We start from the raw sequence: 16,274 nt of genomic DNA, 5'->3' as shown, positions 1-16,274 counted from the left end.
CCCACTCAGGTCTCTCTGTTCCAGGGCCAGCAGTCTCAGCACAGGTTATTCACCTCTCACTTTGCTGAACTTTTTTTTTTGGACCGCATTCCCCACCATCCACATACTGTCCTCAATGACTGAATATGTTCTCCCCCCGCTCCACCCTGGAGCAACACACACTTATCTCCAAAGGCTTAACTTTTGCAGTAGGACTGTCTTAAACTCATAGGCATCTGGATCACACTACCCAACACTGCAATACTACTGCACATTTACACTGTCACATCCCCATGCATTTATACTTGTCCATAATGTTTAAAGTATTCATTTTTTTAACTAATGTTTACATTGTACTTATACAGAATTCATTGTATTCATCTCATGCATCCAGTTGTTTATTCTGTATAATCTCTTATGATTAGCATTACTGTAATTACACTCTCAATCTGAATGAGATATTTCACAATTATTGATGTATTCATGACCCTTTCTGACAATTCCACATACTATTAATTCCATATATAATTTTGTATCCGTACATTACTCTAAGTTTTACTGCTTCTTGCACTTTTAGTTGGATACTTAACTGTACTCTGTTGACTCAGTACTCTGCAATTAAAATAAAACTGAATCTAATCTAATGTCATTGTGAAATTTTGTATGAAATATTATATCATGGCAGTTTTAATGACATACTTTACCATGACATTTTAATTGTTTTTTTATGGCATGCTATGCTGTGACTTTCTCTCCATACTGTACTATGTTGTTTTTCAACATACATATAATATATCATGACTTTTTATCATCATTGTATTATATGACTTTTTATATGTGTTTTTTTTTAGATATAAAGAGGGGCAGAATTCAGGGGGAGATCGTGAATCAATATGCTATCCACTCGTGCGATTGAACTGGGGTAAACTCAGCTTTAGTTCATCGGGTAAATCTCTACCAAGGGAACATTCGTTTTATAAAAATGTCATGCAGCGAAATACTTTACTATTACTTTTTTTCTCACACTTTGCTATGACCTTTTTATATATTTTTCCAACATATTATACTATGACCTTTTTGTATCATATTATTCTATGACTTTTTTCGACATACTATAATATGTCTTGTTTTGACATACTATACTGTGACATATTTTGGCTTCTTTTCGACAAACTATACTATGACTTTTTTGACATACTATACTATGACCTTTTTGTATCATATTTTTCTATTATATGACTTTTTTCAACATCCTATACTATAACTTTTTTGACACACTGTACTATAACTTATTTTCATGCTTTTTTTCGACATACTATACTTTGACTTTTGTGGGGCTTTTTTCCAAAAGACTATACTCTGATTCTTTTTTCTCGACATAATATACTGACATTTTTTTTGACACTATATATAATTTTTTTCGACATATTATTCAACATATTATGCTATGACTTTTTTTCGACTTACTATACTATGACTTTTTTTCAACATATAGTATAACTCTTTTTGACAGACTATACTATGACTTTTTTTCGACATACTATACTATGACCTTTTTGTATCATATTTTTCTATTACCTTTTTTGACATACTTTAATATGACATCATTGGACTTACTATACAATGACTTTTTTTTCATGCTTTTTTTCTATATTCTATACTATGACTTGTTTTGACATACTATACTGTGACCTTTTTGGCTTTCTTTCCACAATTATATGACTTTTTTCAACATCCTATACTATAACACTGTTATTTTTTTCATGCTTTTTTTCGACATACTATACTTTGACTTTTGTGGGGCTTTTTTCCAAAAGACTATACTCTGATTCTGTTTTCTCGACATAATATACTGACATTTTTTTTGACACTATATATAATTTTTTTCGACATACTATACTATGACGTTTATTCAACATATTATGCTATGACTTTTTTTCGACATACTATACTGTCTTTTTTCGACTTGCTATACTATGTCTTTTTTCGACATACTATACCATTACTTTCTTTCGACATACTATACTATGACATTTTTCTGACATACTATACTTTCACTTTTTTCGACATACTATACTATGACTTTCTTTCGACTTACTATACTATGACTTTTTTTCAACATATAGTATAACTCTTTTTTACATACTTTAACATGACTTTTTTTCGACATACTATACTATGACCTTTTTTACATACTATAAAAACAAACTTGTCAAAAAGTCAAACAAAAGCTTTCAATAACCAATTTATTTGTGTTTAATTATATTTTGATTGAAATCATTGTCTGGGCCAGCAGTTTTATAAAATGTTGACACAATATGATCGTGAAGTGAATACCTCAGATTATTGTTAAATGATCACACTGAATTATTACCCGGCTCTGTGCCCATACTAGAAGTGCAATAGGACACAGAGATCGAGAACAGGAAGGAAAGAAATGTCCAACAGAACGTCTAGTAGTTATTAGATACTTTAGAAATTGCTCTGCATTGAACTCACAATAACTGCTGGAGAAAAGACCGAAGACAATAAAAAAACAGAGGCCTTGAGATGAAACAAATATTTTTTAAGAGCGACATCAAGTAAACACCAAAACTTTGACATTGCAACTTAGAGTAGTTATTTTATGATCCTTGCATCCAAAACCAACATCTTAAAATTAAGTAATTACGGTCCATTAATCATCTATTTATCTGTGAATTATGCCTTACTTATCTTACATATTATACATTATTTACAGCAGGTATTACAGATCTATTTTAATCAATTTGTTTTTGAGAGCGTACAAGGGTAATAATGAAGTGTTCACTGCAAAATCTTGGACAATGTGTACCATAAATTAAACAGGACTTTAACAAAATTCACAGGATATCAATCTATTGATCAACATTAAATGCTTTGATGTACTGCACAACATTTCTGTGTATGAGGCATATACAGGTTTATTTTTTCATCTGAATCAAGGATCCAAAGAGAGAAGGTGTCAGATGTTGTATGAATTCTGAAGCCCTCAGAGACAAACCTGTCATTTTTGGTTTTATAAATAAACTTGACTTGACTTGAATGAGAAAGCAGCTTCAGTGTCAGTATGTTGTTTTCTTTGGGCACTTTTGATAGGTGCGTGTGGGGAGGCTGTGGGGTGGTTATTTGGATGTGTGTGTTTCTTGTTGTCTCTGTGGAGCTTCTGCCTTCATTTTGAAGCTTTCCCAGTAGGCTGGGTCTTCCTCTGTCAGAGGTGAGGCCGAGGCGATGAGGTCACTGAACGACAGCAGCGTAAATGAGGTGGGAGGAGGAGGCGTTGGACAAAGAGGCTGACAGTAAGAGAGAAGAGAGTTGCTAATTAGTGAAATAGAGTGGAGTGTCTAAAAGTGCTTAAAACGTTTTTTTAATTTATAAAAGTGATTCTTTTGTCATTTATCGCTTCATTATTTAGCCTATAAAATGACAAAAATGCTCCCACATCGGATGTTCCTAGAGACCAAGGTTTTATGTCTAAACAAGAGTTATGATATGAAGTTATTTGAAACCACTCAAGTTGTTGTTTATAACTGTATATCCATCATCTAATTGACTCATCGTAATGAAATATTTCGATTACTTTTGAAAACCTCCCTTTAATCATGCATCCTGAGAAAAATCCTTCTGTATGAGAGCAGCTGGCAATGTTATGTGCCCTTACTGCAGAGGCTGCATTGTCTGCTGGTCCGAGAGCTACAGCAACATGATGATCAGCATCCAGCAAGCTCTCCTGTAGAAACACATACACACACGTAAACACACAAATGCACATATATAGCCTGCATATAATGATAACTAAAAACCTCTAAACTCATTCAAATTCAGAACAAATACTTCATGACAAATTATCTGTGTGCCACCTTATTAGACGTTCATACAGACATTAACCTTGCACGCATCTACAACTATTGAATTTATGCATGTGAATATCTAGTATATGTTTGCATGATTTTTAAGGATAGCTAGCAAAGTTGCAGTCAGATAACTGCTGCGTTTAGAGGTCACACATTCCCAAGCAATAACAGTGCCTGTGAGTCCGGGAAATATCAAGCATACATGCATTCACAGAAAAATGTCAATGCTTAGCTTGAATTCATTAAATCATTCCACAGCATGATTGATACAGTTTACCAGCCTTCCTCATGTAAATTGATGATCATGTTTTTCACCGTTGACCTTGTTAATTTAACATAAAACATGCTTGATATTCATGCACCTTATTTTCACATTTCAAACAACACACACTTCCCATTCTACTGAGCCTTTAAAATGGTAAAAACATAATTTCAAATTGTTTTTTTTATTTATTTTATACACTCTATAACTTCTACTCCAAATGCAATTGCCTTTGTAGCTGGAAAGATACACTTGGCCATTAAAGGCCAAAAGCTGAGTGTGCATACGTGGGAGTAACAGGTGGTGGTGTGTGGTGGGGGGTTTAGTTTCAAAATGGAAGAGAGTGAGGGAACATAGAAAGAAGCTCAAAGGGAAAATTACAGGGAGAGAAATGTCATAAGGAACTGTATTTAAATGTGACTATTTTGTAATTTTGCTGTTTCAGCGGCTATGTTATAGTCTGCTTTTAATGTGTGTTATTAAGTCCCTCAGCTCCTGCAGGGATGACATCACCAGAGGTCAGCACAAAATAATAGGTCTCATAGTTGCTCCCTGATCTAAGCAATCAGCACACAGTGAGCCAGAGGACACAAGGTCAACAGCACTGCTGCTTGTCTTATCTCTCTGTTCTGCTCCGAGTGTGTCCATTTGTTAATGAGACAAATCTGAAAACAAATCGAAGAAACAAACAAACATGTAGTTTGAGGTATTCTGAACTCTCGAGGTCAATGCAATCATTCACTGATCACAAATAATGATGTGTGTTGCTGTTCTTGAGGACATACAGAGGAGGGACCAGCTTCTCTGAGGTATGTTAGTGCCGTCTGTAAGGTCAGTACATTATGAAGCACATGTCTTTGTGTAATTACACTTTACAGGATTAAACATGTAATGCAGAAGATTTTATTTCCCACCCCTTTTGTTCTTTTTTTAAATAACAATATGAGCTCTTGCTTAATGTTTTAATAGTCCACTATTTTCTTGTTTTATTTTTTCGGGATGACCCCATGGGTCAGGAGGGCATTATCAGCGCAGACTGCAGTATGAGCACAGTATGAGCCCAGTGCAGAGGGAGGTCGATTCGCTTGGGACTCACATGCAACAACAAGCTTGCCTGGCTGGACCAGCTAAGTAAACAAAGCACAGAGAAACTCAGAACGACTTATCCTTTAAGCAGAAGTTTAGCGGCCCCTGGGCCAGGCAACGAATTCCAAGTTGCTCTCGGGGTGCGGAGGTCAGATTTCATGTCTTTATATGATGAGTGTAGTAATAAGGTATAGTTTAAAGCACAAGGTAATGTTTTGAGATTCCTTATTTTGTCCTGAAAAACAGCTCAAACTCGAGGAATGCGCAATTTACATTAATACAAAACAAAGATAAGCAGGAAATGCTCAAATATTAAGATTATGGTACCAGCATATGTTTGTCTTTTTTGCTTGAAAAGTGACTAAAACAATTCTTTGTTTATCAAATTGGTTGGAAATGTATATTCCTCCAACAACAAATCAATTAATTGACTAACTGTTTTAGCTCGAATTAGCAAATTTGGCCTCATTTATATATGTATTAACATGGAACTGTTATGATGCTGATGATGTATCTGACAGTCATTTGAACCAAAAGTCATATTAAAGAAATATGGAATGAACCAGCTGAGCACTTTTATAGCAAAATATTAACATCAACTTCTTTCTAATTCTACAACCTGTATGTCATGGTTACTTAAATTTGTCCTACAATCTATAGTTAAAAGAGGACATGTATATTCCCTGCTATCTATAGAACTGAGCTGTTATTCCCCAATGTGAAAACACAGACACTAAAACAGCATTAAGCCTCCATGACCTCAAGAGAGATGGAAAAAGGAGAGGAGATGTAACATCAGGCTTTTTAAACCAGTGGTAACCTTTTAGCAGTCACTTGTTAATCCCCCTGCCACTGGGCATGGAGAAAGGAGTAAGAGGAGGGGAGGGAGAATGGAGAGGAAAAATACATTGGGTAGAGAGGAGAGGGGGATCAGTCAAATAAATGAGAAGGTGAAGAGAGAGAGGAAAGAAGAGAGAAAATATCAAAGGGAAATGTGGAGAGGATGAGGAATGAAGGTGAAGAGAGGAAAATATCAGAAAAGACGAGAGAAAATAGAAAAAAAAGGCAACAGATGATTCTGCTATTGTGACAGAGAGGAGCACTACTCAAACTCTTGTCATGGTGTTAGGACGGCTGGAGACCCACTTGAAGGCTCCTTATCGCAATCTCTTTGGGTATTTCTCTATAAGGCCACCTGTGATTCACTATGCTTTCAAGGGGAACAGCCACTGGGGAACAGAGCATGGAGGACCCCTCAGCACAGCTACCAGGCCGCTTTTAAGCTAATTAATTTCCTGAAGGGTGCGTCACACTGGTTCCACACGTTACACGAGATCCACTAATGCATATTATACAAACACAACCTGCAGTATTCAACCTGACCATACATCTTTACATTCGGCCTGAAGGAAGTACTTTTAAAAACCCTCAAAAGTTATAAAATATCTAAATGATACTATTTTACAAACATGCCTCATGGCAGTAACAAAACTCTCTTTTTTCCTTTAAAGGAATAGTTCAACATTTTGGGAAATATTTTTTCTTTCGTGGCAAGATGAAAAATGACAAGTTGTGTATAAGTGCAGGTGCAGTCTGACTACCCAGAGGCTTGTTATAACCGTGAAGTAGACATCACACAAATTACTTATAATGTATTAATTAGTATGTTTAGAGGCAGATTTAGTCAAATCCAGAAACATGCTTTATGTTATGCTAATCTAACCGTCTCCTTGCTGTAGCTTCACTATTTATAGACGGATCCGAGTGTGATGTATTTCTAGTCTTGGCAAGAAAGCAATAAGTGCATTCCCAAAATGCTTGATTATTCCTTTCATTTGTGATCAAAACAACATTTGGACTGGCGCAAAGCTCCTTTTAGGCAATATGAAACATAAGAAGAATCCAAGAGACCGAAAAATGTGAATAAAACTCACAGAATCTTAAACTAACTTAATCTTAAACTATAAAATTAGTGAAAGTCAAAGAAATAAGATTATAGGAGAAAGCAAATTTGGTCTTGAATCTGGCTGTTTTTTTTTTTTTCAATTTGCCGGACACAATACGGACGACTGGCTTTTGAGAAATCCTGGTAGGTCATTTTGTTGCCCTCTTTGCTCTTCACACACTCTTCAAACAGACTCACTTCAAATACCCAGTCGTCTTCTTCTTCCTCGTCTAGATGCATCTTGGTCTGGCGCAGTACATGTTTCTGTGTTAGCGGTTCAGAGGGAAGGTGAAACTCCACCCTCTGCAGGTTGAAGCCCAGACCCGTGCCGATGGCTTTGATGAAGCTCTCCTTTAAGGCCTTGGTGGAAAAGGGGTGAAACTTAATCAGTTACATGCAGAAAATGATCACTAGCACATAAGGAAAAAGACATTTGTATGCCTGACAAAGCTCAGATGATCAGTCTTTTGTGCTTCTTTGTTTGTGAGTGGTATATTTTGGCTCAGTAGCACTATAACTTAAAACCACAACAGATGGGTATCTATGCATACATGTATAACAGTGTTTATGCAAAACAGTGACTTTCTGTGTATGTGTGCATGTGTGTGTCCAGCCAAAATCAACCCTGCTCGGTAGCCAATGAGCCACAATAAGAGTATTACAAGGCTAATCGCTATGGCAACCGTCGAACTCTGCCATTAGTCAACAGTGTGGTGATGATATCAGAGCTTGACGTCTCTGTGCCACCCTCTCACTCTCACCAAATCTTTACTTAGCACCACCGTTGCTGTTACTGTCCATCTGTGTGTGTGTGTGTGTGTGCGCGCGTGTGTCTGCAAAAAAGAAAATACACAAGAAAAAACAAAAACTTCGAGGGTAAAGAAAAAATGAAAGGACTTTTGTGTGTGTCTGTGAGGATGAAATGCAGAGAAAGAGAAGGAGAAAAATGGGAGTTGAGCAGTGAAATTTGCACATGTATGAATTCACACACGTATGTGCAAATGTGTGTGTGTCTCAAAGGATAACGTCAATGTCATACACACACACACACACACACACACACACACCACTCACACGGGCCCAGCAGCAATGCAATGTGACAACAGGGTAGTATGGTTGCCATGGTTACCCAGTGTCGGTAGAACGCGGCAAGCTGCTGGTGCTCCAAGCCGCCTGATTGGATGACGCTCCACTCGTACACTGTAAACTGACGAGTCATGATGCGGAAAAACTCTGGCACAGAGCTGCTACCTGGAGGGGAAAAGGGGGAAAGGAAGGAGGGAGAAATGAGGGAGGGAGGAAAGGTGTGAGGGAGAAAGAAAGGGAAGAGGAGAGAGGAAGAAGGATGGAGACACCGACAGAAGGGACGGACAAAGATGTATGGAAAGAGAAATCAGGGTTATCCAAACATACCCAGGTTTTGAGATTACTGTGGGCTGTTTCCTCTCTCTGAAATATCTGTTAACACCAGCGATTTGAATGTGACACACACACACACACACACACACACACACACACACACACACACACACACACACACACACACACACACACACACACACACACACAACACACACACACACTCACACACTCACTCACACACACTCACACAAATCCAAACATTTGCACACACAATCAGCATGGCTTAGACTTTTTTACATACATGAGGCAACAGGGGCCCCTTGTGGTTAAGTTAGAAAATGCAGAAGCATTTTCCATTTCTGCCTTGCTCGTAGGACGTCAGATGATTATAATACAGATTTGGCTGTCATAGATGAATTATCCTTAGTGTGAGATGGTTGAAATTGACAGCTGACACATAATTTTAGTTTGATCTTAAAGCTTTTGACATTATTCAACCATGTTTGATTATTGGAAAGTCTCACATTACAGTGGACATTGACAAAATTAACTGAAGAACATGAATGCCAATGAGAACTAAAGACTCTTATGACAATTATTCATGTCTTTTGTTCTTTTCTCTGTGTACACATATCTGTTGATATTGTTAATGCTGCTTCAACTGTTACCTTCAGCATTTACCTGGCATGGTGGTCTTCATGATATCCACCCCCACCTGCATCCCCTGCTCTGCAGCGAGCACAGCGTAGTCCCCCTGGTGGGACAAGTTGAAACTCCAGGCCGGGGGTTTAGGATCTGAATCTGGACTGACCTGGATGCCAACAGCAGGACAGTTATCAAATTGTAGATATTTTAAATTATATGACAAAAAAACACATCTATCAGAGAACTACTTTAACATCTTCTTAAATGTATTAAAGTGGGAAAGCCATGCTATGAATCAAAACACAGAAAATTAAGTCAGAGCAACAGTCATGTACAATTTCATTATTATAAACTATGTCTTGAGCTCAACAATCACCAGTGCCCAAGTTACATCTAAAGTAATTATATTTATACTGTATTTATACAAATCCACATGAGCAAAGTGTCTGTTTTGGTGATTCAACATCTAAAATACCAAGTAAGCCTTATTTCCGCTACTTAAGTGTAGTTTAGGGGGTATTAACAAGTAAAACTTCTCGCTGGCTTTTGACAATACCCACTGACCCACTGGTGGGCAAGTTAGTACAAACTCATGCTGTGCATCCAAACTTTTTCCAGACCCACAGAACTTAATTTCTTATTCTTTATGGAGACACTATAGATAAAAAAATATAATAATAATAATAATAATAATAATAATAATAATAATAATAATAATGGTATGAACCTTCAGTGGTGCTGCCAGATAAGGTTTCCCTCTGGGGGATCGCTCCAGTCTGATCTCTGCCCAGGGGATCCCCATCCTCTCATTCACAAATTTCCTCAGCAACAACCTGCCAGTCTGACCAGGTAACAGAGTGACAGACAGGGAGTGTATTTCACAAGGATAACTGGATTAGACAAGTAGGAAAGGATCTAAGTTGGGTGTTTGTGCGATGAGTCAGAACTTAGGAGGTGACAGAAAATAAACAGCCTTTTACAGTCATACTAACCATGGCTGACTTGGCATCCTTTGCAAACACAAACTGTCCGATCCTGTCCTTCTCCTCCCGCTGAATGCAACGAGCAGCAAACAGCCAGTCAGACCGGGTCGGTGCCCACGACCCGCAGCGAACAGCCCAGCGAACAGAGCCCATCTCTGGAAATGTTATATCTGATGCTTTAGTACTTCTACGGGGGTTTTCTCTGTGCAGTGCATAACTAATTAATGAATTAATAAAAACTGCACTTTATTGCGTCTGACAGCGGTGAGCATGCCTAGCAAGCCCGGAAGAGCAGAGGCGGAATTCAATGACGTCATAAGTGGGCGCGGTGGAGTCTTGACCAATAGGAGCGATCGAAACAGTGCACAACTAACGACACCTTCAGGTGCTCTCGGGAATATTGTAAAAGCAAAAACAGGGTGTTGTGTTTTTCGATGAATATGATAGTTTTTCGATGCCCGAGAAAGATGGGATATCCTGAAGCCTACTGGCTGTAAAGATGATGTAATTCAATCTTACTACTTAAAAAACACCGCTCAGCTAGGGCTCCTCCTTGAAAATCAATCAAATGTCTCTTCTACAACATAATGGTGAAATGAGCGCTCTATTGTGTAAACAAATGCATATATTTTTTTTAATTGCAGGGTCGTATTTGTCTTTTCCAAATCATTCTCTCCGATTTGCACTTATACTGTCCTAATTACTGCTTCAATAATAGGGTTTTGGATTTGCGAGTCGTACCTGAAAGCACCATTAAATTGTACCTCTACGATGTTGTTTTGATTGCGGTACATCTGTGTGTGTAAGGTAAGTTGTCTTCACAATTTATGTAAGATACTGTTTAATTAAAGGTGGTGTTTAGATAGCCAACACACACGATTGCGTTACATTTCTAATAATGATGATGAAACACGTTTGGTTAGAAAAACACTCATAGCGTACCGTTCCCCGAAAAAAACGTTATTTTTAACTCGAAATATTTGGGGTATACAGGAGGGCATAACCTAGAAGCACATACTGCTTATAGGTATTTTGTCTACGTGTAGGCTAATAGAAAAAAACGCACATCTCAAACATACTTGCAATTAACCTCCCAAGGCTACTCTTGTGATTTTAATATTTGAGTAACATTAGCCTATAAGACATGTGGTCGATATTGTATGCTTATAGTAGCCTAATAGAAGAAGATATAAGCATCGCATAACAATATGTGTTTATGGGCTGCAGAAAAAAATGAAGCATCAGCAGTATTTAATTGGTGACAACTCAGCATATGCAAGCCTACTTACAACCTCAAAATCGGCATTTCTTCATATTGACTGGTAATCAGGTAACGAAAGAGCCCTTATCAAAAATGTAAGATGATGAAATATCTTAAAATATTATTTCCCTACAATTTATTGAAAAATACCTTTATTGTCCTACAATCAAAAGAAAGTCAGAGACTAAATGATTGCACTTAATATTTATGTAGTAGTATATAATGCCCTTGTATTAATTACTATTGCAATTATATTTCTTCAATATCTTGAGTAGTTTTTTTGTATTCAACAATATTAACTACTCCGTGGTTTACACACAGGAAGATTGCAGATTCCTTTCAGCCTGTGATGCTTCTCTACCTGTGTACGCTCACCCGCAGCAGTGCAGATCAGGGAATCAAGGTGGAAAACCCTTCAAGTCTCATCTTAATATTCTGTGGCCTTAGCTACATCAAATCAGGGCCTCATCAAGGCAAAAGTGAACCCTCCACTGTGAAATCACAAGACTTTGGATGATTTCATTCTCAGCCAACCAGGTGTGACCTCTGCAACTTCACACAGGTCTCTCTCTCTCATGCCATTACACAGAGACAGCATCTAGTGTAACAGCTGGGATCAGTCTCCAAGGTGGAAAACTTCACAGGGAATACTGGAGCCCCTGAGGGATTCCTCCCTGATGAAAACCACTGTGTTTTTGAATGAAAGCTACACTTCTAGACATGGTCTAACCTTTACAAAAAACATCCCCCCTTTACTCAGACCTGCGATCTGTCTCTCTTTGTACACCTGTTTCCATTCACCCTCCCTTTTATAACTCCTTTATTTTTTCTTTTGCTTCCTCCATACCTACACCGCTCTCTTCCCCTTGTCTTCTTGCTTCCCTTCCCCAGTTGTCTCTCCTTGTTTCCTTTTCTCTCTCTGTCTCTGGGGTTTCTGTCCCCTTCTTGCTGCCAAGCTGGATTTCCTGCAGGTGAAGCATCTGAAGAGGAAGAGGAAGAGCAACTACAGTGTGAGAGAAACACAGACACTCATTAGGGAAATCCACAAGAGGACGGACGTGTTGTTCTCCAGACAGCAGGTATAGATTTATTCTTTCTCTTCTCTTGGACAGATCATCCGCAGCACAAACCAATTAGCTAACAATCCTGACTTATCCCATAGCAACTTCTTCCAAGTCATTTGTAACCTCTTGTTAGATATGTGAAAATAGTTTTCAAAGCAATTGTTTAATGTAAGTCTATGTGAGTGCACTCACTAATTACTGACAAAAAGGTCAGCTGTTAAGTAAAACAAAAGTGCAGAAAGTATTTTTGGAATAATTAAAAAGTAGTATTTCGATTATCACCACCAGAGAGCACTGACACAGTTCATTTTTCCTAACCAATTACCAAATCCTTGTCAAAAATGTTTTTCTTTAAGTAATGTATTTGTGCAAATAAAATGTAAATAGTCAAATATTTACGTTGGTATTGGCCTCAAAATAATCCTCTGACTGTACTACTATAGAGGAGCATTTTGTTTTACAGACATGTCAGCTTTTTTTAGTAAAACTGGCATTTCTTTTATTTTGACAGGAACCTGCATTGTTCACACAGACCTACAAGTACTTGTCACTTGCCAGAACACATTCACAGTCTTCAAAAAAGCCATATTAGAATTGTTAGAGTAAAACAATCAAATTGTTGCCTGTTTTTGTTTTCCTCTCTCTGTGTGAACAGAACACAGCCATTAATGAGTTGAAGAGACAGGCATGGGAGGAAGTGGCTCAAGGTGTTAATTCACTAGGGGAGGGAGAGCTACGCACTGCTGCTGAGGTGTGTTTATTTCTATTTTCGAATCGTACTTTTATATTATTTTCATATATCACCTATTAAACCCCAGTACCTTTCCTTCCTAATCTCCTGTGCAGGTGAAGCGTCGATACCTGGACTGGCGTTCACTGGTGAAGAGAAAACAACTTCGGGCTGAGCTCTCTCTCTCCTCCTCCTCCTGCTCGTCTGTGGCCCTGAAGACTGAGTATGATCAGTCCTCCCCTGAGCATGAGGCAGCTTCTTTGGGATCTGGGTGTGACCAGCTGCTTGACCTCTCCAGTCTCTCGAAGGATTGTCACTGTGATTGGCCGGAGCTGGCATCTCTCGGTGAACCAAATGGGCATGCCATGATGGCACCGCTGGGTGTGAAGATGGAGGACGATGTCAGTGAATATAGAGTAAGAAACAAAACAGATCACACATCCTGGTGCCACAGTAGTGCCTGTGCATGTACGATAAGAATAGATATTCTTATTAAACCTTAAGAGTCTATTAATTACATTAGCATGTAAATGAAGGACAGATGAGGTTCTCAAACACCTTCATGTTTTTTGATAGAGCTCACATTAACAGTTTTCATGTTAAGACAAATTGCCCATATTGAGATGCAAGTATATTCTAATGTGGTCATTAGCTTAATTAATATCCTCATTGGCAGAGGTAGTTATGTTAAACATAGCACATTGGTGATGCCAGCACATTTTGTAGCTCAAGTGGCACCCGTTAAGCCGTCTTTTTGATTCGGCTTCTGTAGGTCCACAAGGTACAGATCAAATTAAATTATGGGTTTGTTAATTAGTTAGGATTTATTCAAACTTGACATGTAAATGTAACTTTTTTTGCAATTGCATTTCGATCTGTTAACAGATAGAATCAAACCGTGATTACAATCTTTCACAATTCTCGAAAAAATCTCACACCCTATCTCTAAACAGTGTAATTAACCTGTATCCAGTCTGTTAATATCCTTCATATTATCAGCCAGACAATCTGCAGTAGTAATAGAGGTAATAGTGTTTTGCCTCATCTGTATTCACTATCATTCATTTTAAAACTGCCACACATTCTTTATACAGAAAAAGGAAATCAAAGCTGCAGAGGCATTGAACTCCTTAGACTCTCTAAAGACAATTAAACTTGCAAATCATGTGTAAAATTAGTGGAGTGCCTTTTTAAGAATCTCCTTCTCTCTCCTTCTAGCTGGATGGTGATGGTGATATGGGAGATGGAGAATTAGATGAAGATGATATTCCCTCCCTCCTCAGTGACATTGAGTCACGTGCTGAGGGGCATGTTGGTGATGTTTACTCCCACAACGACTTGGACATGCTCAGCTCCTCCAAGGCTCCGACCTCCACCACCAACAGAGGCTTTCCACTCGCTGGTGGTCTGATGGGGACACCAGTCCATGTTTTGGGTGGACTAACCAATCATGAAAACATGGGGGCGGGTTTTCTGGTTGCCGTTGAGAAACAGCGTTTTGAGCTGGAAAAACAGCGCCTGGTAGTGGAAACTGAACGCCTGGCAGTGGAGAAAGAGCGGCTGGTGGTGGAGAAGGAGCGACTACGTCAGATGGAGGTGGAGAGGGAAAGACTGCAGCTGGAGAGAGAGAGGTTACAGGTGGAAAGGGAAAGGCTGAGGCTTCTGCTCCTCAGCCAATCAGAGCAGGTCGACTCCTCCTTTAACTTGCCGCCACAACAAGGCCCGCCTTCATCCTCCACGTCTTCTTTATCTTCCATTCATGATGGACAGAGGGAGAGAGATAAAGAAAGTAAATGCTGGATGCCAATGATGGATCTGGAGTCAGAGAGGCTAAAACTAGAGAAGGAGAGACTGCACCTGGAGAAAGAGAGGCTGCAGTTTTTTAAATTTGAGGCAAGCAGACTGCAGATTGAGAGAGAACGCCTCCAAGTGGAAAAAGAGAGAATGCAACTGCACAAAGATCACCAGGCTCACTGAGAAAGGGACTAATAAGAGGATACTTCTAATATTGAAAACAACCCAGAATGTGAATTGCATCAGCAGCTGTTCCTTTTTCAAGTTCCACACACATCCTTAAGGAAGTTGTGAGGCACTTAGATGATCATTCCTGACTTAAAGTCTGGCCAAGGAGAAGACTTAGAGAGAGGGCTTGCATATTTATGACCAACATGATAAAGCAGTGCCTTATGATGTCTTCATAAAGGGTGTGATAGAACAGAAAAGATGCCATGATTATAAAAGTCTAGGATTTGTTTGGCTGGTTAGCCTTGAACATTTTTGATTTATGAAATGTTAATACATCATCAAAATACACAAATGCACAAAATGTGCAGTATAAAACATGAAATGCTGGGATATAATTGCAAAATATCCTTACCTTTGTAGAAATGTTTTATAATGTTATATATGAAAGAATGGAATTATGATGTCTTACTCTGCATTCATGCACCAAATCCGTGCCAATTTTTCTACTGCATGGGTGCTTGTTTGTATAATTTAGCTTCCAACATTCAAAAACAAAAGCACAATATTGTCACTTGTACAGAGAGATTTTTTTAATGGTACTTATGTTTTGCTGTCAAGTGCTTGTGTTAAGATATTGTTTACATGGTAATGCTTGTGACTTTGTACATAATTGTCCACAAATTTTAAACTGATTAGTCACCTTTGCTATTTTTTACTGCAGACATTTTAAATATTCATTGCCATAGACTGTATATAAGTGGACAAAATCATCGTGACGTCACCCATTGGTTTGTGGTCTGCGTTTTTGAGGCCTCAAGTTCATCAATTTTGCCGTCGCTCTCTTGGATTACGGTCGTCGCTATGTGTTATTTTTTCCAACCAATGAACAGAATTTACCATATTTGGAATGTGGAGGACTGACGTAGAGACGCCGTATAAGGTTGTGGTCGTGCCAGCGACCTGTCAATCACAGTAAGCCTTATGTATTTTACTCTAAAAGGGACCATAAACTCAAGTTTACAATGTTTACTGAGGTAATAAATCAAGTGAGAAGTAAGGTCATTTTCTCAAAGACTTCCACACTATCAGAATTTGTTTTGCAACAGGAGGAGTCGCCCCC

General features: G+C 38.4%; 2 protein-coding genes across 2 annotated transcripts; one reads left to right on the top strand and one right to left on the bottom strand.

Annotated features, from left to right (window-relative positions):
- Positions 1 to 2,269: 2,269 nt before the first annotated feature.
- On the bottom strand, positions 2,270 to 10,423 carry aasdhppt (aminoadipate-semialdehyde dehydrogenase-phosphopantetheinyl transferase). Its single transcript, XM_054602576.1, has 7 exons — positions 10,144 to 10,423; positions 9,879 to 9,992; positions 9,188 to 9,317; positions 8,274 to 8,395; positions 7,343 to 7,504; positions 3,659 to 3,727; positions 2,270 to 3,290 (listed from the first exon to the last, which is right to left on the bottom strand). The coding sequence occupies exons 1-7, from the start codon at positions 10,285 to 10,287 to the stop codon at positions 3,123 to 3,125; spliced, it is 909 nt and encodes a 302-aa protein (XP_054458551.1). The 5' UTR covers positions 10,288 to 10,423; the 3' UTR covers positions 2,270 to 3,122.
- A 1,321-nt stretch (positions 10,424 to 11,744) lies between these two features.
- Positions 11,745 to 15,166, top strand: msantd4 (Myb/SANT-like DNA-binding domain containing 4 with coiled-coils). Its single transcript, XM_054605558.1, has 5 exons — positions 11,745 to 11,798; positions 12,352 to 12,474; positions 13,115 to 13,210; positions 13,306 to 13,605; positions 14,408 to 15,166. The coding sequence occupies exons 1-5, from the start codon at positions 11,745 to 11,747 to the stop codon at positions 15,164 to 15,166; spliced, it is 1,332 nt and encodes a 443-aa protein (XP_054461533.1).
- The last annotated feature ends 1,108 nt before the right edge of the window (positions 15,167 to 16,274 follow it).

This window comes from Anoplopoma fimbria, chromosome 1 (genome assembly GCF_027596085.1).
Source record: "Anoplopoma fimbria isolate UVic2021 breed Golden Eagle Sablefish chromosome 1, Afim_UVic_2022, whole genome shotgun sequence".
NCBI classification, from domain to species: domain Eukaryota; kingdom Metazoa; phylum Chordata; class Actinopteri; order Perciformes; family Anoplopomatidae; genus Anoplopoma; species Anoplopoma fimbria.
Note: the sequence above shows the minus strand (reverse complement) of the source record. Positions and strands in the feature narration are given on the sequence as shown.

Coding starts and splice junctions, on each gene's coding strand:
- aasdhppt (XM_054602576.1), bottom strand. CDS start 10,287: ATGGGCTCTGTTCGCTGGGCTGTTCGCTGCGGGTCGTGGGCACCGACC. Junction 9,318..9,878: donor ATCTGGCAGCACCACTGAAG/GTTCATACCATT, acceptor GTTGGCATCCAG/GTCAGTCCAGATTCAGATCC. Junction 7,505..8,273: donor CCGCGTTCTACCGACACTGG/GTAACCATGGCA, acceptor TTTTCCACCAAG/GCCTTAAAGGAGAGCTTCAT.
- msantd4 (XM_054605558.1), top strand. CDS start 11,745: ATGCTTCTCTACCTGTGTACGCTCACCCGCAGCAGTGCAGATCAGGGA. Junction 12,475..13,114: donor TGTTGTTCTCCAGACAGCAG/GTATAGATTTAT, acceptor CTGTGTGAACAG/AACACAGCCATTAATGAGTT. Junction 13,211..13,305: donor AGCTACGCACTGCTGCTGAG/GTGTGTTTATTT, acceptor TCTCCTGTGCAG/GTGAAGCGTCGATACCTGGA.